This window comes from Gordionus sp. m RMFG-2023, chromosome 5, assembly GCF_954871325.1.
Source record: "Gordionus sp. m RMFG-2023 chromosome 5, tfGorSpeb1-WG-v2, whole genome shotgun sequence".
In the NCBI taxonomy this organism is placed as follows: domain Eukaryota; kingdom Metazoa; phylum Nematomorpha; class Gordioida; order Chordodea; family Parachordodidae; genus Gordionus; species Gordionus sp. m RMFG-2023.
In genome coordinates, this window is record NC_088779.1 from 25,008,546 (window position 1) to 25,030,197 (window position 21,652).

Sequence of the window (21,652 nt, forward strand, 5' to 3'; positions counted from 1 at the left end):
TTTGTCTTCAAAGCTTTTAATTTCAAAAACTTTTTATCATATTAAGTATTACTTTAAGGGTTATTTAAATCAATCCCTTTTAATTCATATGTTTTAATTACATTTTAACATATTTAAAATTAAGTTTTATCTTCTTGTTTAGGATTTTTAATATTTTTAATTATATTTAAGAATTCATCTTTAGGTTTATGTTAATTTACAACAATTGGTCATCATTCAAGAAATCAAAAAATATCAATATTATCCATTATGATTTTACATTTTAGTAATTTTAAAAATTTATAACATGCCTTTATCCTGGCATAAAATTTTAATTTATAATACTTCTTACGTGGATTAGAATAATAAGTAAAACCATCATTGGTCTCACAAAATAGAATTCATAACCTATCGTTCAACTTCCATATCAGTTCTTCCTAGGTTGTCACATTAGGTTAGGTGCTGGCTATTATATTCCAGTCCAACATCCAGAGCCGGGACACCATAAAGAAAGAAGCTTTTTGCATGAAAGAACGTACTAAGGTTTGATTCTTGGTCATCTCAGTAGTTTAGGTAGTCACAATAGATAAGGTAGTCATAACATCACAATAGATAAGGTAGTCATAATAGGTAGTCATCTCCATAGGTTAAGCACAAGGTAGAGTCATAATAGGTAGTCATCTCCATAGGTTAAGCAATCAACACAATAGGTAGTCATATAAATAGAGTCATCTCAATGGATTAAACAATCGTCACAATAGGTAGTCATATAAATAGAGTCATCTCAATGGATTAAGCAATCGTCACAATAGGTAGTCATATAAATAGAGTCATCTCAATGGATTAAGCAATCGTCATAGATTAGATGGTCATCTCAGCAGATTAGGTAGTCATCTTTTTCTAGTCCACCACCCAAAGGGCACCATGCAAAGAATAAGGTTGGAGACGATATGGTGCGAGGTTCGAGTCAGTAAAAATATATTTTATTAACTAATTTCTTTTTCTTATCTTAAGGTATTTATACCTTTTCTAAAATATAAATTAGAATATAAAACAAAATACAAAAAAGTAAAATAATATATAAAAAAGTAAGGTTACGCCGTTTATAAAATAAAATTAGATTATAACAAAAATAATAAAAGTTCAAATGCAAAAAACAAAAAATAAGATAAAGGAATAACGCAACAAATAAAAATAATACAAAATATATTGACAGAATTCAAATTTTTTTTATTGCATATCTAATTAAACAGAAAAATATATTATAATATGATAATAAAGAACATGCGATCAAGTTAATAAGGAAATTAAAATTCTTATTAACTTAATTATAATGCCAAACCAATTTTTATAGCAAATAGTTTTTCCTATTGTTATTTTAATAGTTCTAGCTAGGAAAAGCTTTCACAAGCAGTTGTATACCCTGTTGTTAATCTATCACCATTAGGTTGATATAGAATTGACAAATGGCTATATTTAATTAAAACTTTTTTAATCCCGAATATTCGAATAATGTGGTTCGAAAAAAATATATCTGTCTAATAATTTAATTCTTATAATTCATCGGATATTTAAATTAATCGAATCTAAAAATTCTTTTATTCGTATTCGAACAAAACGAATAATATATTAATCATATTCAATACTATTAGATTCGTTTTTCAATGGGTCTACCTCTAATAGCTGTAATGTAATGATTTAAATATTTGACGGAGGGGCTATAAAATTGTTGTATATATAATAAGATGATCAAAATCCCACAATTATTAAACTCATCAAGTTTTAATATATGCATACCAGAGATGGGAAAATTATAAACTAGGTCGATTTTTTATAAACGACATAAAAACATTACTATAAATACTCACACTTTGGGAATTTTTGGGAGGAGACTTTCTAATTAATAAAAAGCCTTAGAAAATCAATAAATCCTAACATAGATATTTAAAGAGGGGCTTAAAACTATAGAGGATCTTTTTTGAGAGTCGAACTACCTTTCTAAACTTCCAATTTTTCCTAAAGAAAATTATTTTGGTAATTTCAGAAATAATAATATTCATACATACTCATACTTATAATTTTATAATATATCCCTTTTATGTTTCTGTTGTTTTTTATTTATATTATTACTATTATTTTTAAATTAAATATTTTTTAAAATAAAACATTTGATTAAATGTCAGGTAAAATATTTTGTATGTCTATTATATGTTTCGAGTTTTGCAGATTTCAATGGGAATTAAAATTTTTTGAAATGGGCTAGCACGTAGTAATGACAAGTTTTATTTTGTTGTTTCTATTAATAAAAATAAGTTATTCTGACATAAATTCCAACAATAAAGGTAAAAATTTTAGATATCTTTAAAATATATCTTAACAATATTTTATAATATTAAAAAACTAAATTTAATATAGTTACACCCACTTTTAATATATAGGGTTTATAAAAAATTATAATATAAATATCTAAGATATTTATAAATATATGCATAAATTTGTTTACATCGAGTAATAACATATTTTTTTTAAAGAAATATAATTATCAATAACATTCAATGTTTTTTACACATCTAGTAATTGTTTTAAAATAAATACTGTTTAACAAATGAGAATTTAACACATTCCACTAAATTAACATATTTGAGTTCTTTATATATTTTTTAAATAAACTAACTTTTCTCTTATTTTATTCTTATTAAAAAGTGGTATGAGTGCAGTTCTGCAAGTCATTACCACAAAATTTGATTTTTAATTTGAACCATAATGCCATTGAATTTTAACTAAGTTCATATTCACAATGTATTTTTCTTCATGTGTTGGTCATTAAAATAATTCCACAATAAAGTTTATAGCAGGAAAAGAAAAAGATACTTTCCATAGTACTAATATTAGTTTTTCAGTATTTTTCTAAAAAAATAAAAGCAAAGATAATTAAAGTGTATATAAAAGATGTCTAAAGTATTAAAGAAAATACTGGTCTCATATATTTTACACAAATCTTTTTAAAATTATAAATATTTTTTAATTCAATCATATAATATGAAACTTTTTTATAAGTTACAAATCATTGGTAAATTTCAAACTACAAAACTAATTAATAAAAAAATAATTTATAAGATTTTTTAATAATAATAACATTTTATACCAATACTAAAATTGTTATTTTTTTTATGAATTCCAAACCATTAATCCTTTTATTAATCTTTAAAAATATATATTTCAATATTTTTTTTCAAATTCTTGAATATTTTATTTTTTCAATTTTGTATATATGTTAGCGGCAATATGTTTTTTGTGTCAATGAGTTATTTTTTTTTAACTTTAGATAATTTTTTGAATAAGATTTTTTTAAAATTTATAAATCTGATTTTGCCTGAAATATATTCCAGCATGTTTAGAATACATTTCTTATGAATTGTATACAATTTTGCTGTCAATCTTTAAGTCATTTTTTTTATGAAATATTTATGGATGACACATATAAATTATATTATAAATTCAAAAGTTTATGATAAAATTGTCTAATAGGTTAGGTATAAAATGTAATCTATAAGTATAACTACAATAATATAATCTTTTATTATAATAATATAATATTAAGTATAGGTATAATAATTTGTGGAATAATTTTGTAAGAAAAAATTTTAAGATTTGTATTCTAGCTTTACTATATCTAAATTGACATCTTTTATTTATTTTTATCAAAATAAAGAAAAGATAAAAATATATTTAAATATTCATAAATATGGATTTATATTATCTTTAATCAGTGACCCCTACAATGGGGGGGGGGGTCCGAAGCAACTGCTTCTATAAATTTCTATGGGGGTACTTTTTTTTTTTTAATTTTTTTATTTATTTTTTTAAAATTTTTTATGGTCGATGTTTAGCAAATTAGTTTGTTATCCGATATTTCTTATCATAAAATTATTTTTCCACTTTCAAGATTTGGCGCAAAATTAAAATTTTATCAAAGGGAATAGTAAAAATTTAAATATTTAATCTTATATATAATCATTTATAATTTCTAGATCATTGTCAAAATATGCCCAAAAATATTAACCAAAAAAAATATAAATGCTTGATTAAAAATTAAGATGGCAATATGATGAGCCTTATTAAACTTATTGCAGATTCTAGCCTGTTCTTAAAATGTATATACAAGATAATGAAGAAAGAAGAAGTGAGAAAAAAATTAAGGGATTAAAATCTAAATTATATTCAAATCTGTTATCATATAATAACATAAATATTCTTATTGAAACCTTGAAAAATATGGTTATAAAAAAATTCAAAAGGAGATTGAATTCAACAGGTGCTATTCAATTATAGATGATGGCACATATGATGTATCGAAATCAGAAGCAATAGCTTTGATAGTGAGATATGTTGAAAATAGCGAGACACCTAAGCCCGTTGAAAGGCTGATTAGACATTTATTGTACGGGAAATACAACGGGCCTCGATATTAAAAAGAATATAATATCCAAGCTTGGCTCCATGAATCTACCCCTCGAATTCCTAGTGGGGCAAAGCTATGATGGCACCTCAAACATGAGTGGAAGAATTAATGGAGTGCAGGCTTTGATTAGAGCGGAGGCGCCAAAGGCAGCTTTTATTTGGTGCTATTGTCACCGATTAAATTTAATAGTTGTTCAATTATGCCAATTAGTAAAAGAGCTGCGAAATGTCTTGGGAATATTAGACGAAATTTACGTATATTTTAATGGTGTTAAAAGATATGAAGTGCTCAAAACATGTCAGAGTGATTTACTGACAAAATCACATAGATTTTTACGCATCAAGAATACCACTCGATAATATTATCTTAATTGTTTCGATATATAATGTTTATTTTATATTTATAGAAGCTGGCTAACATCATATAAGGCCATTGTAAATTTTTTCCTATTTTATGATGCTTTGAGGGCAGCTTTGGCAAATTTAAAGGATTCTGAAGATCCTGCCACTTCCACTATGGCTAGTGCTCTAGTCTATAGAATAGAAAAATTTGATTTTATTTTATCACTATGTGTTTTGGATAAAATATTGTTGATAACAAGCTTGGCTTGTACAAAATTGCAAACCATTTCGAAGGATATAGGGTTTGCAATAAATCAAATTCAATTGGCAAAAGATTGCCTGATTAATATGAGAAGTATAATTTAAATTATTATCTTTTATTATTTTATAATCCTAAAATTGATAATAACACTGAATTTTTGGATGTCTTTTCAAAGGCCCAAGATTTTATGAAGAAGAGAAATTTACCTTTTGATTTTGAAAGTTCAAGACTTCAAACATTACAATCCAAAAAGGAGAGGTATATATATATACTTTCATCATTAAATATAATATTTTATTTTAGCTTTAAAATCAGTGTGTTTTATGCTGCACTTGATATGCAGTTTAGTGAAAGATTTAACGATGAATCGATAAAATTTTTGAGTCAAACATCATTTTTTACCCCAAAGGGAATGGCGGAAAAGGCAATTGTTAAAGATGATATCAAGGATATCTGTGAATTTTATCAATAAATACAAGTCAAGTTTTTGAGGAAATGTTGATGTTTAGAAATATTTATAAAATGGCTAAAACGGGGGACGTAATTATTACTCGTGACCTAGAGGTTAAAGAAGATTTGTCAGATTCTGAGAATTGTAAATTTATTTAATTAAAATATTTTTACTAATACATTATTTAGCTTCTTCTGATGATGATAATAATTCTGAGATGAATGATTCAGACTGGAGAAACTATTCATTTATTTTACCTTATCGTCTGCTTATAAATTTTTCTGCTTTCCCAAATTTAACAATTTTATATAAATATTTATTAACTATTCCTACTACATCATGTACTGCCGAAAGGGTCATGAGTAAAATTAAAACAAGACTTCGTAGTGTCATGAAAGATCCATTTCTTAATTGATTTAACCATTTTATCAATGGAAAATAATTTATTTAAACAATTAAATATTGATGAAATTATAAATTCTTTTGCTTTCTCTTCCCCTAATTTATCTAAATTATTAATTTAAAAATAATATTTTTAAAGCATATATTTTTTACATTATATTTATATTATAATAAATATTGATGCAATAAAAATTATTTTTGAAATTTATTGGTGTCAAAAAATAATTTACAATGGGGGGGGGGTTACTTTAGGGGGGTATTCTGCTTCTATCCCTCAAAAAGTGTAGGGGTCACTGTCTTTAATTGATTGGTTCTGATAACTAATTTCCAAATAATGATATACATTTTTTTTTGTATGATATGAAAATTTAATGAATATAAAAGTTTGTAAAATCATACTGTATTTACTAGGCCTATTCAATGAATATGAAATGAATGGTGCATTATTCAAACAAATCGAATAATTCATAGTATTCTGAATAATAAAATTTACTATTTGTAATTAAATAATTCACAGGAAAATATTTTGGCATAATTTTTATTTATTATTATGATGTAATGATAAAGAACATGCAATCAAATTATAGCAAAATTAAATGATGGTTTTTCTTATCGGTTTAGAGATACATAGATTAATTTTATTTCTTATAAAAATGATTTAATAGTCCATAAAAATTTTTTTTTATTAGGATTAATTATTATTTTGGAATGAATCACTGGTGTTAAAATTGAAGTATCAAATATATCTGCTTAACAGGAAATTATGAAAAGAATAATAACTATGTTTTGCTTAATATAACCAAGTTATAATAAACCTTGAAAGGGATAGTTTATAGATTTTATGAGTTAATATTTTTATTGAACAAGTTGCCATCTAATATTAACTTTTAAATGTTATATTAATTTATAGTAATATTTGCACATAAGTTTTTATAAGATAAAAATTGTTAGAACTATAAGGAGCCCAATTTACATTATATCTATTTTAAAATAATTTAATCTTTATATTTAAAGTTATATAATATATTTACATATGCTTTTAATCATTTACTTTAATATATTGATTTTAGTTTGTCAGGGGAATGTTTTTGATGATCATGACTTATTGGGTATATCAATATTTAAAAATTGTCACACAATACTTGGAAATTTAATAATCAATGGTTTAAGAGAAGAGGATGATATTTCGGACCTTAATTCAATACACCAAATAAAAGGATATCTGATGATCATTAATGTGTCAAAGAAAGTTTTGCAATTTCCTAACCTACAATTAATTCAAGGGGTAACAACCTACAATGGCTACAGTCTGATAGTTGAAAACAATTCAAAAATTCAAATCGTAGATGGTTCAGAATTTATTTTGGGATTGGAATTTTTAGAACTGCCATCTTTGGTCGAAATATTGAAAGGAAATGTTATCTTTCAAAACAACCCACGGTTTTGTTATAATATAGATAGCCAGATTTTGTGGAACGATTTATGGGGTGAACCTGCCAATCAACACGTAAATGCAATTTACGACCACAAATGCTATAACGAGGCTATCACATGCCCTTCAGAATGCTCGAATGGCTTGGCCAAATACAAATACTCAATGCATTTTAATAGCCCTTCCTACTGCTGGTCACACACTGTATGCCAAACTCTGACCCGTACCTATTGCCATTCACTGTGTCATGCCAAGTCACGCTGCATTGGCCCAGAAAAAAGGCATTGCTGCAATCCCGAATGCATGGGACTCTGCTCAACCGATTCCCCTTCTAATTGCACATTGGGCTGCAAACATTTTACAGATTTATCTGATAAGAGTCATAATTCAATGTTTTTATCATCGTCTCTAAGTCACTACAATGGTTACATTGGTGGTAAATGCGTGATGGATTGTAACATTAATTCTGGCTATGATCTGGCCCTGAAATACATACAAGATGGCATTAATACTCCCAAAAAGACACCAAATTTGCAACAACACAGAACATTGATATACAAGGATTTTTGTCTATTGAACAATTGTCCGCACAACACTTACTCCCTTAACTATTTGTGCCTAGATCAATGTCCCATTCAAAGAGGCTTCACTGAGTCGGGGAACACTTGCCTACCTTGCCGGAAAAAATCGTTCAAAGATGGTTCTTCAGAATTTGGCATGATTAACACGATCGATCATTTACCCGATGTGGAAAAATATTGGTGCCCTAATTATTGCAGTGCCGGTGGTTCTTACATGAAATTTGCCGATGTTGGAACATATAAAAACTGCGAAATAGTTTTAGGCGATATCAATATTGTGAAGGAATCCTTTGAAAATGCGAGTTATTTGAATGGAAGAGGAGGATTGGATCTTTTGGAGCAGAACTTGGGAAGCGTTCGGATAATTATGGGCTATTTGAAAATTCAATGTATTTTTTTTAAGATAATTGAACATAATAAAATCAAAGACCTGCAGCGCCGGGCCGTATTAATTTTTTTAAAATATACCTAGGCCGAACCGGGCCGGGCTTTTTTAAAAAAAATATACCAGGACCGGGTTACATATTTTAAATCGCCATTATTAGCTATAACAATTAGAAAAATCCGGGTCGGGCCTTGCAAATGGTACTTCTGCAGATTTCTGAATAAAATTAAGGGAAAATTTTCTTTGAGTAAATGAAATGCTTTGCATTGTTTAGTAGAAAAAAGAAAAAAAGGAAAGGTTCACCCCTATGTATTTCGATCACGATTCAACCGACCCTTTTCGATTTTTATGAATAATTAAATACAAGCTAAGGTTCGTTTCGTGTAATCTATATGTCAGGCAAAATTTCAGCCTCCTAGCTCTTTATACTTTTTGAAAATATGAGGGCTAGAAGCATTAAAAATGGTTTCTTTTTCTTTAATTGATTTTTAGGTTTCATTTAATTAATGATTGATTAAAAACTACACGCTTTGTAATTAATAAATTTTTGAAAATATAACATATCTACTTAATATTTTTTTAAAAAAACAATTTTTTAGGCAACTTTTGCTCAGGAAAATATTTAAAAAACTTCGTACAGGAGAATGAGTCTCTAATTTTATTAAAATTTTAAACCATTTAATATTACTAGAGATCCTAGCGAGCCAGTATCTTCCCTCTTTGTAACCAATCACTTCTTTTCAAATATCCGGTTCATAACCGAATAATAAAAATTTATATGAAATCGAAAAATTATTTTATTTAAAATATGTGAAATTATTAAACAAAAATAAAAATCATCTATAGATTAATAAAATATTGAATAGAAGGAAATAAAGAAATATATTTTTATTGAATTAAATTTTACTTTCTATGAATAAGAGGGTTAAAAAATTTAATTTTTTAAGATCTAGTACTAAACCCTGACGGATAATTAAGATTCTTAGATCTCAAAATTGGTATCCGTGTAAAAATTAAACCCGGTACAACTCTAACAATTTTTATTCTATATGATTACAAAAAAAATTAGAGATAAGATTTTACATAATCATAGGTAAAATTAATATAAAAAAAATCTAGTTAAAAATATATGTACAAAATTATTTATTATACCATAGATAGACGTTTTTTATTTTCTTCCCCGGAATAATTATGTTTTTATATAGTTACCTCAAAATTTTATTTCTTAAATAAAATTTTTAATAATTATTTATTTCAAAAGATTTTTTGTCTATAGATGTAAACTAATAAAAACGATAAAATTTTAACCTCCTGGTATATTCAATTTTAAAATGAGATTAAGTGGTTTGCCAAGCCCCGGGGTTTACCTAACCCCAGTCTCCCCTATTGCTTAAATTTTATTAAAATCGGAGCTACCCCTATATGGGATCTTTAAATATCTTTCTGCAAAAAATGCGATAAATTTATTAAATTAATCTTTAATAAAATAAAAACAACTCATATAAAAACAACCAATTTTTCATACTTCTAACCCCTTGATATCTTCAAAAGTATAACAACTTGGAGGCTGAAATTTTGGGCAAATATAGCTTATTACAAACCTTAGCATCTTTACTAAATTTGAAAAAATTTCAAAACAAGGTCATCCGAAAATCATGTTTTTATTTATAACCCTTTTGGAAGTGATTTTATTATCGATAAGGATGGTTATTGGCTCATTTTTTCTTTAATTTTATTTGATGTCTTTAGAAGAGAAAGTAGCTCGGTAGTTACTTATTACCACAATATTTAAATGTATTTTTTAAATTATCTTGTTTCTTTTACCTTTTAAAAAAACACGAATGATGCCAAAAACAACCTTGTTTTTTATAAATAAATATGAATTTTCGGAGAAAGTACCTTTTAAAATAAATTATATATTATTAGGTAATAATTATACTATGTTAAATAATCGTTTTGCTATGTTTTTTATACACATGCCTTATTTTAAATTGATAAATACTGTGTTTTAAATTAAAATTTTATGTATTAAATTAGAAAATACTAATTAATTTAAAAAAATGCTATTAATTAATTATTGCTATAAATTAATAAAACAATGTTTCAAATTTTAAAAAAGTGATCTAAAAATTCTCTATATATGATATGAATATATCTCAGGTCTATACATTAATTAACTTTAATTTTATATTTCAATTAACTAACTAAATAACTTATTGTATATTAGATATTTTATGAACTTTTTTTAAAGAAAGAAAAATTTAGCTAGAGCATGTTTGTATTATGATTTATTCAACAAATTTTTTGCACAATATATAAAACTAAATTATATTTATACAATAAAAAAATAAGGGTTGTGCATTTGACCGGTCAAATACGTTTCAGTCAATTGACCGATATTTGACCGATCAAATGTGGTCAAATTCAAATATAAGTTTTTTAAAGTTAATATTAACTTTATTTTGAATATAATATTAAAATGAATCTATAATATTAATTTTTTAAATTCATTGTCATTCAATAACTAACGTGTAGCTATCTGTAGCAGATTCTTGTTCTGATTCATATTCAATATTATCATTTTCTTTAAGATTTTTTAATCAATTTTCCTGATGTCTTAGATCTTCAATCGATTCCTATTTACGTAAGAATATTAAACCAAATCGACCTATTTCTTTCTAAAGAAGAAGTAGATCTAGGAATTGTTAGTCTCTGGGAAGAGTAGACAAAGTTTAATCTATTAACTTGAAATCGGAATTGATTGTTTCTGGAAATTACTACTTTCCACATAATTTGCTAATTAAACATGCTGTTTTTGCTTCTAAAATTAATTATATCACTTTAAATATTTTGGTCATCACTACCTTGTAAAATAGCTAATTCTTGTATTATATCACATACTTCATTAATTTCACTGCTAGTGAGTTCTCCTCTTGATATTGTGGACCACAAAAATAAGCAAACATTGTGATCACATGTATTTACATCGTTTTTCCCTTTTTTGTACATATTTTTAATTCATTTTTCCTTTTAATTTTTTAGAGTATTTGACCGTATTTGACAGGTCAAATACTCCTCCGGTCAATTGACTGAATTTGACTGGTCAATTGACCGACTTGCCAACCCTGAAAAAAATGTCTATAAAAAATTAAAATTTAACAACGATTTTTATAACGATTAACATTATAGCAGTGATTAAGCTAGCCTTGATCTTAAATCATTTTGATTGTTTTGAGCATATCTGATTAAATTTTGAAAAATTATATTATAACTTACATTTGCTGCCATGAGAGGTTAGAAATAGTTTGAATTATTAGAGTTCTCCATCCTTGGCATATTTACACAAACACATTCAAAACGAAAAGCTTATTTTTAATTAAAAATCTTCAAATATTGTCCATAATTAATTTTCGCCTTTTTAATTTACATATTTTTATCAGTTAGGATGCAATCACCAAAAGATAATGTAGTTTTGTTTTTCCTAACCTATTGATAGGCTGAAAATAACAATTCTAAACTTACTTTGTTCTTTTTGAATTCCTTTTGTATTTAAGTATAAAGCCATAAACATGTGTAACAACTTTAAATCTAGGTGGAATTTCTTTCATATAATGTGTCATATCTTTAATAAGCCTGTTTGATGACCAAAGCATTGTTGACACTCTCTGTATCATGCTTATATTCCTCAATCTATTATTTATATCATTTAATTCTGGGTAAACTGTTTGCCATCTATGAATAAGCAATTTTGAAACCTTGTCATGTTTATCTTATTTCTGAGATTAGCCGAAGCTTATTGATTCTAAAAGAGTTAAATAAGTAAATTTTATCAAATATCATTTAGCGGCAGTTTTTAATGATTGTATACCAAAATATGATAGAACATGGCAAAAAAATTAAAAAACATAGCAAACATTATAACAAAAATATAAAGGCATAGCAATTAAAAAAAACAAACTTAACGTTAAAATAAAAAACATAGCATTTCAAATATAAAAAAATATAGCAATTCAATAAAAAGCAAATTTCAATAAAAGAACATAGCCTTAATTTCGGGCCGGGTGTGATTATATATACACCCGATGCAGATCTTTAATATATACCCCTTCCCCACCCCCATTCTCTTTCAATTGGATCTACATCCAGATTACTAAAACGAAAATATAAAATTTTTATTTTTCTAATGTAGTTGCTATAAAATGAATCGTTCAATTTATATTATATTTTACACAGATTTACCTTCAGCTTTGAAATCTTTGGAATTTTTCAAAAACCTAAAAGAAATCCGAGGACTGTCTTTACCGACCCACGATATCGTATCCATATCAAATACCAATATCGAGTATTTAGGTTTAAAAAGTTTGACCAAGTTGGGCGGCTTAGGGAATATTAAGATTGCCAATAATTCGAACCTTTGCTACACGTGGACCATAAATTGGAACGGCCTGCGGGTTAAACCGCACAATTTTGACCGAATATGTAAGAATCTTTCATCATGATAATGATTTTTTTTATATGACGAATGGCTTTTTTACTCTATTTTATTAATCAGACGAGCACGTTTAACCGATATTTGAAAATTAAAACCTTCATAAATTAATTTTTTTAAAATCATTTATATAAGTTATAAATTTATATTTTTAAAAAACAGGGTTCTCTATTCCAAAATAGTAAATAATCAGATCAAAAAGGGAAAAAGTTCCCATAAACAAAAAGGAAAAGTCTCAATCAAAAAAGGAAAAGTGTTAATCAAAAATGAAAAAGTCCTTCAAGAAAATAAAGGGGTTTAATCAAAGGACAATTCCAATTCAAAAAAAAGAAGGAAAATCGCTATCCATTAATCTTTTGATGTTTAATCTCGAAATATCATTTTTTGGCATTTTTTAAAAAATTTTTGGTTATCTATAATTTTCTTTCCTAGTTGTTTTTTTTGCCATAACTTTTGGATATCTTTCTTAAATTTTATATCGTCTATAATCTATTTTTAACATCTTTTTTCAATTTTCTTAATTTTATTTTCATCATTTTTGATTGATCTTTTTTTTGTTCTTGTAGCCCATATAATCTTAAATTTTCTAATGTCTTTCTTCTCTGTCATCTTTTTCCCATTCTCTATTTTTTTTTGTTACTCGGCTTTTCATTACAATTGCTGGAGAATTCTATGGTATTTTTAAAAAAGTTATATTTTTCGGTCAGTTATGGTCCGGGCAGGTGCGTGGGTTTTGCATAATATTCACTTATCTTTTGATATTGTAGTTAAAATTTATTTAATTTTTTAATATGGTATATATATACTTTAATTATATTTTTCGCAAATGTTATTGATGACAGGGAAAATAAAAAATTTTTTTAAAAAATTGATAAACAAGAAAAATAAAAAATTAAGAAAAGAAAAGATGACAAAAATAGATTAAAAAATAGAATGCCATAAAATTAAAGAGACATCTCAAAAAGTTAGAAAAAATTATGATGCCAAAATATGAAATTTCAGAATTTATAAATGATAATTAAAAACAATATTCTAAAATAACTAACAATTTTCCTTTTTTGATTGAACCTTTATCTTTTATTGTGCTACTTATCCTTTTTTGATTGACACTTTTCCTTTTTTGATCAGACATATTTATTTTTCGATTTGAGGTCTTTCCTTTTTTTTAATCGACGCCTTTTTTTTTATTTTGATTGATCGTTTTCCTTTTTTGATCGAACATTTTTCTTTTTGTTCTAGATTTCCTTTTTTTTTGATATGGACTTTTCCCTTTTCTTTATCTTTTCTTTTTTCAATAAATATTTTTACATTATTATTTTTTTTGGTATCTGGTAATCTACCAAACCCTTATTATCATGTTTGTTATCCGTGAATATCGGTTAAAAAGTTGCATCGGTTCGTATTTATTTAATTTATCATAACGAATAAAAAATTGTAATGATTATACCATTTTTATTTATATTATTTTCTTTTAAGTTGGAGGAAGGTAAATATTTAAAAATTATTTTTAATTTACTTTATTTAATAAAAATACATTATATAATTTACATATAATTATTTTAGTTTTGTTGAACGGCTCGATTTTTAAAAAAGGGCTAACCCGATATTTTAGCCAAAAATATTACGTAAACCTGGAGATTTTTGCAGCAGTTGATAGAAAAGTTTGGGTAATTGCTAACGAAATTTTGAGGCTAGCGTAATATTATTTTTACTAAAATCTTAATTTTAAATCGCGGCGAAATCGAGCCGTTTAACAACACTCACAAGGGGGTGAGTGGCAGTCACCCATTTACTCCATACAATAATCATACATTTAAACCGCTTATCACCATTTCCATTTACTTACAGGAGGAGGGAGGAGGAATATCCAACATCGAAAGAGTATTAATGTTTTATTTTATAAAATAAAGTCTATTATCCAAGAAAAATTATAATGCAATACTATAAACCAAAACATTGGATAAGAGTGACGGCATTAGTAATGGCGTTCCCCTATAAAAACTAAAAGCTATAGTAACTTTTTGAAAAGTAACAAAAAACTTGGTTATCGAAATGCCCCATTTAACCGAATTGGCCTATTGGTAACGCTAATACCGTGCAATAGTTCTGGTTTATTCGAAGATCGATAGGACAGGACTTGTCCCTTTACTATTTATGATTATTAACTCTTCAAATTTTTTTATACGCTTGATATTTCAAAAAGGGTTTTTTTTATTGAATCCCGGACATAAATGTATTTGATAAAAATATCCCGGGCAAAAATGCCCAAGTCGAAAAACTATTGATGTAAATACTCCCGGACACAATTTTTTTATTATTACCCATTAACCAACTGCTCCTGTTGGCTGGATTTAGATAAGGAGGTTTCGAAATATAGTTTAGCAGAAATCTTTTCTCAGACCCTTCACTGGATGGTAATATCTTGTTCCGGTTCGATGGGGGTTTTTCTGATTGGTTTAAAATAGTAAATAAAATATTTTCTTTAAAAATTTTAAATGGCCGCCAATATATTTGAAGTGATAAATTTATAATTATTGTACACTATCAAAAATTAGTATTGAAGGCTGATATTAAGTTTTGTTACCAAATTTTTTAAATATACACCCCACCCCCGTATCCTTCTATCACAACTATAAGGTAACCGCTAACGCGGTCCACGAGTTTGGTATCAGGGCTTAGCTGTAATCGATCTAACAATACTTAGGGTTTGAAAACCGTGGAGCGGCCAATAATCTATTAGTTTTTACCAAACTTGCCAATTAGTATACCGGTTCCTGAATAAAAAAAATTAGAACCTCCCCCCCCCCCCATCTTTACTAACAATTTTTAGAAAAAAAAATATGAAAAATCATTTATATAATTTGAAAGAAAATATTTATTAAGATCTGGGTTTTAGGGTTAATATGTTAGAAATAATAGCTTAAATAGTTTACCAATTATCTTAAACTTATATATATTTTTTACTTATACTCAAAACCTGCTTTACGTTGAGAGATTATATTAAAAGACTAGATTATTTAGGTTTAAGTCTTCATTAACTAATGAATATTAGATTTAGAAAATTTTTCTTGGTCACCCTTCCTCCGATTTTTTTCAACCGAGTTCATTCGATTTAGGAAAATGTTTTTTTCCAATCTGCTCAGTTTGATTTCGATCTGGGTGGAAACAGCTCCAACATCCATCCCCTGGACATTTTTATCTAAGATCTTATATATTATTTATTTTGATATCGTTTACTATTGTATTTTATTTTTATTGAAACCTTAGAAAATGTTTTAAATTTGAAATGGAAGTTTTAGTAGGAACATAATAAAACTTTATATAAAAAATTCAATAGGTTCCAGTCTATCAAGGCCGAATTATTTGACGAGCCTCGACTTGGACCTATCTGTTCAATCAGGGCTTCTGAACTAATATTTATTATCTATTATCGAATATTTTAATTCAAATATTTTTATTCAACGAAATACAATTTGATATATTGCTATACAAGCTAATTATAAATATAAACCGCTTGGCATTTTGGGATGTTGAAGATTTTTACTTAGAAAGAAAAAAAGAAAAAATATATATAATCGTTATTATATGCATATTTCTAAAAATACTTTCTATTCGCTTCAAGTCGGACTGACCTCAATTGCATACGAAACCTCTGTACTACAAGATAAATGCGGAGAATGCCATTCGGAATGCGTTGATGGCTGTTGGGGACCCGGAGATTCCATGTGTGTTTCCTGCCTACATTATAAGATAAACACAAGCTTAGGTTTTAATTGCGTTCCTTCTTGTCCTCCTAGAACTTTTACAAAATTGGAAGACTCTAAAGGTAAGTATTCTAGTATATAATATATGTTGAATTCCATTTAAAAACTCCAAAACCGTATATTTTAAGTTTTTTTTTAAAACTAAATAAATGAAAAATTGGTTCCCGTTCTAAATTTCTAAAATAAAAAAATCGCTAAAAACAAAAAAATTTGGATAATCTCGTTATATCTTCTAGAAAATTTTTAAAATGAATAATTAATAGATGATGTTAGGGAAGTAATTACTTGTAATTGAATTGAGTTTATATTTTTCGGTTATTTTATCTTTAAAGATTTTTTATGTATGAAAATTACAAAAGAGATTTACTTATTAAAAGATTTTATACAAAATTATTTTGAATTTTTTAGATGAAATTTGATCATAATATATTTTCCTTTTATAAATAAAATCAAGATTTTTTTTATGAATAATATTTTAAAGGCCATTTCCGACAGAACGTTTTTTCAAAGCGGTTTTTTGGGTAATGTTACTAGCGAACAATTTTTTTATTTCCAAAAAAAATGTTAACTTCTTGAATTAATTTTTTTTTATATAATATAATATTTTTTTAAAAGAACTTTCTAGATTCCCATTTTTTTAATCGTAAATAGAAAAAACTGGTTTGATTTTAATAAAGATTAAATGGCGTTTTGAAATGTGGGTCCGGATTGGTTTTTTAAAAATATTATATTATATAAAATAAATTTATTCTAGAGTTTAACATTTTTTTTTGGAAATAAAAAAAAATTGCTGGTAACATTGCCCAAAAACCGCTTTGAAAAAACTTTCTGTCTGGAAATGAAAGGCGTTTTTTTTGCTAAATATTTTCTAATATTATTTTTTACGAATAATTTTTACCATATATACTTTTTAATTAATTTTAAATATGATATTTTATAGATATCTTTAAAATATAAAATTAAAAACAAAATCTCTTGAAAACGCTTCCAATTATCTATTCCAAAATTAATGACTTAATTTTCAGTTAATTAACACAAATAAAAGAATTTTTTTTTCCCTCTATTATTATTCAATTTTAACTTTTCCTACCAGCAGTCGAAAGTCTTTTCTTTGTCGAAATTCATAATAGCTCACAGAAATTAATTACGTAAAATATTTCTATTATATTTTTATTGGTTATTCCTTATATATTGAAATAAAGATTTCTTCTACCATTTTGCATATTTTAAACAGGCTGAAATACATTTCTGATAAAATCAGATTTTTAAATTTAAAAAAAAACGCGCTTAAAAAAGTGATTGAAGATGAAAAAATAACATATGGACAAAAAAAACCCCATTGATGTTAGTATATATTAGTGACATCGGGCCTAATTTTTCGGCCCAGCCCGATTAATTTAAATATAGAAAAAAAAATTGTAAAAAAAATATTTTACAAATAAAAAGTATTAGCGCCTTGTTTCGTGCAAGAATTTTAAAATATATCAATTTATTTGACAAAATTTAATGATATCATATTTAAAAAAATTAAGCCCGACCTGACCCGGTATGAAATTTTTTTAAAAAATATTAGGCCCGACCCAGCCCGAACCCTAATTATTTTTTAAAACAGGCCAAGCCGTGATTCGCAGATCTCTTAATACTTGAACTGAGGTGTTAGGATTAACTACAGAAAAAATGGGCTCTTAAATAGCGAAAAAATTTCAGAAACTAATTTCTATTGTCTTTGGGAACTAAAAATAGAACAAATGATTAAATTTTTATTGTACAGCATAGAGATAATCCTTCAATTTGACATTCAATTTACTGTAGTTAAGAAAAAATCGGAATTATAAAACCAATAGTATTTTCCAGGATTTTTTTAAATAATAATAAACTACATATTATTTTTTTTAAGCCAAATTAAAGAGCTATTTTATTTAAACAATAATTTTGAATCATGGCTTTATATAACCATTTTCCCCAGATATTTAAAATTAATTGAAGTTAATTTTGTCTATCCCTAACGAACTAATGAGAATTGAAAAGTATAATCCCCCCTCCATATTTTTAGTATATATGATACTATATATATCCAAAATATCTCATTTTTCGAACATTAAGGTCAGTAAATCTGTTCTATTGCTAAAATCAATCATGTAACCCTTTCCTTTACACGTAATCACAATTTATTCGTTTATTAGCCGACAAAGGCCAATGTATACCATGCCACCCAGAATGTTCGGATGAATCATGTTTTGGTCCCGGCCCTACCAATTGTACGAATTGTAAAAATGTGCGTTATAAAAACGAATGCTTCGCTGTTTGCCCGCAAGACTCCTATCCCTTGAATTCTTCCATGTGCACGAATTGTTCCGCTGCTTGTTATTTAGGGTTTTTTTTGTATAAATACATGTTAAAAAATCGAATATTATATTGTAATAGAAATCAGTGCTGACCATCACGTGATATTTTATAAAAGTTATCCGGTCCTTCATATATATTTTTTGTGAAAGAAAAAGACATAAGTTTAACCTAATTTTGTCATTCTTAAGGATTAGGTAATTTTTTAGTTTTGTCATTTAATTAGAGAGAATTACTAATAATATTCCTTTTTTTATTATTAATCTAGAATATTTTTAGTATAAATAGAAACTAGCTTATTTAAAAAATTTTTTTTTTTTTAAACTCAATAAAATAGTTGTTCTGGCCCTTCTAGTATCGTTGGTTCCGGAGGATGTAATTATTGCAAAAATGGTGCTCTTGTCCTACATCCCAATATTACAGTAATTTTATACCATTACAGAAATATATATAATAAGTTATTTTTTATTTTGTAATCTTAATATCAATAATATAAGAAAGAAAGAAGAAAGGTTTACAAGTTTTTTAAAAATACATTCAAGATAACCTCATTTAAATTTTTTTTTACATTTTTATTATAAAGCATTGCCTACCAATGAATATTACCCATTGTCCCACTGGATTTTACATGAATAGGACTATAGGCAAGCTAGCCTTTAATCAAAGCACTTTCGTATTACTCAATTACACAGTAAACCTACCCTTTTGATAAGGGGAAGATATATATATATATATACCATATTTTTTTCCGCTTTAGTTGTCATTTTTATTATGTGGAGTTAGGATTAAATCTCTATAATAAATAATAAAACAAAATGATATACCAATTAAAATATTTAGATCAATCATTTTTAATTATTACATAGCTACATTTTACAAAAATGAAATTTTTTATTAATTTAAATTTTTTTAAATAACAAATCTTTATTGTTTATTAACGTTTATATATTATTATCAGAGTTTTCCGTTCTAATTTTTTTAAATGGCCTCGCTTCTGGTTTCTAAATTTTAATAAAGTGGTTTTTACTTCCGGTTTTTAAATTTAATACTCTTTCGGTTTTCGTATTTAGTACGCTTCCAGTTCTAAACTATTAAAGCAATCGCAGTTTGGTTAGAAGCGATGCAAATGTTAAAAGATGGTATCGTTTTAAATTTAACGCGCTTCCTGTCCCGAACTATGCTTATCATATTTTTTTTATTTTAAAAAAAAAATCTCACAGCAGTGTCTACGATGTCATCCTAATTGTTTATCCTGCAAAGACGCTTCGAAATTATGTCACACTTGCAAAATGGTTAGAGTACTTCCATTTTCGCGCCAAACAGACATGATCGATTCATCGAACAGTTCTTCATGGACATCGGATGCTCTGATAAAATATCAATGCGAAGAAAAATGTCCTTCGTCGCATTATCAAGTCCTGTTAAATGTTATAAAGTAAGTCATTATTTTTTTTAATTATTACCTTCTTTCTTTCTTTTTTTCTTTCTTTCTTTCTTTCTTTCTTTCTTTCTTTCTTTCTTTCTTTCTTTCTTTCTTTCTTTCTTTCTTTCTTTCTTTCTTTCTTTCTTTGGATACTTCGGAACAGGAAGTTAGTTTTTGATTGCTGGGCCTTTTAGTTATAAGCGTTTTCTAAGAAGAAGATAACGATATTACTTAGGAAAGGTATAAAATTGTTTTGCTTCGGGAATTTTGTGCAAATTTTTTATTATGTCCTACTTTCCAAAATGAGTCCAACCACCCATGTCTTATATTATCTCGGGTTTGAGTGTTATGATAAGAATTTTGTTCATGTTCTCAAAATGTCAAACAAAATGATTTTAAATTCCTGAGTCCTAAATGGTCCAAATCTAGGGGGAAAAACAAAACAGGAAGTTAGAGAAACTATTGCAGATATATTTAAGCGAATTTCAAAATATATGAAGGAGGGTGGATCAGATGTACTGATTAATTTTTTTTATGATTTCAATTTTACGAACAGTCAAGTTTAGAGTAATATTTTGAATGTATGGAAATCCGAGATTGTAATGGGTTTGAGGAGGGATCGTTACTTTCCTCGGGTAGTACTAATACGGATATAGAGTGGGGAAATAACGACTACCATGGAGTGTATTCGCCATTGCGAGCTTCTGTAATATAAGTTTTGGGGAGAGTCAAAAGAAAATTTTTATTATGATCTTATTGGATAAGGCTTCATGGCTTGGTAGTTACGCCAAAGGGGAGGGGGTCGGGTGAGGAAATGGTAATTAGAAAACGTACACCATAAACAACTAGCCTATTTAGGAACAGTAATATTCGAGAATTGAGGAATTCGGTCGAAGTTAACATCAGGCATAAATTTAAGTTTGGAAGGAATGATTAAAAAAAATAAAATCAATTATCTGGTTAATCGGGTTAAGAATTTTTTGTAAATATGATACTCTATATACCTAGGCCTTCCCACTTGGATCTTCACGATAGATCGCGAAATCTAGAAAAACTTTGCTTTAAATGTTTTAATCAATGCGCCAGCTGTGACGGTCCCGGACCATTCGATTGCCATACATGCATAGCTTACAAATTATTGCACGATTATACGAGCGCGAATCTTTCGCTGTCGAGCAGAATAAATCATTATACTCAAAAAGTTAGCTCTTTAGCCACATTTATATGATTTATTACTAGAGTAGGATAGTGGCTAAAATAATCGGCCAAATAGTCTTTTATACACATGCCAAAAAAAATCCGCTATACATTGAGTTAATATATCTGCTGGCTAAAAGT

General features: G+C 26.8%; 1 protein-coding gene across 1 annotated transcript in view; it reads left to right on the top strand.

Annotated features, from left to right (window-relative positions):
• Positions 1-2,233: 2,233 nt before the first annotated feature.
• Positions 2,234-21,652, top strand: part of LOC135929485 (epidermal growth factor receptor-like) — a 28,898-nt gene continuing 9,479 nt past the window's right edge. Inside the window, exons 1-9 of the mRNA XM_065466090.1 lie at positions 2,234-2,321; positions 6,968-8,299; positions 12,529-12,774; positions 16,407-16,610; positions 18,732-18,921; positions 19,229-19,313; positions 19,475-19,582; positions 20,112-20,326; positions 21,323-21,515. Coding sequence (XP_065322162.1) covers positions 2,252-2,321; positions 6,968-8,299; positions 12,529-12,774; positions 16,407-16,610; positions 18,732-18,921; positions 19,229-19,313; positions 19,475-19,582; positions 20,112-20,326; positions 21,323-21,515 — 2,643 coding nt within the window. The 5' untranslated portion in view covers positions 2,234-2,251. The remainder of the gene's footprint in view (positions 2,322-6,967; positions 8,300-12,528; positions 12,775-16,406; positions 16,611-18,731; positions 18,922-19,228; positions 19,314-19,474; positions 19,583-20,111; positions 20,327-21,322; positions 21,516-21,652) is intronic.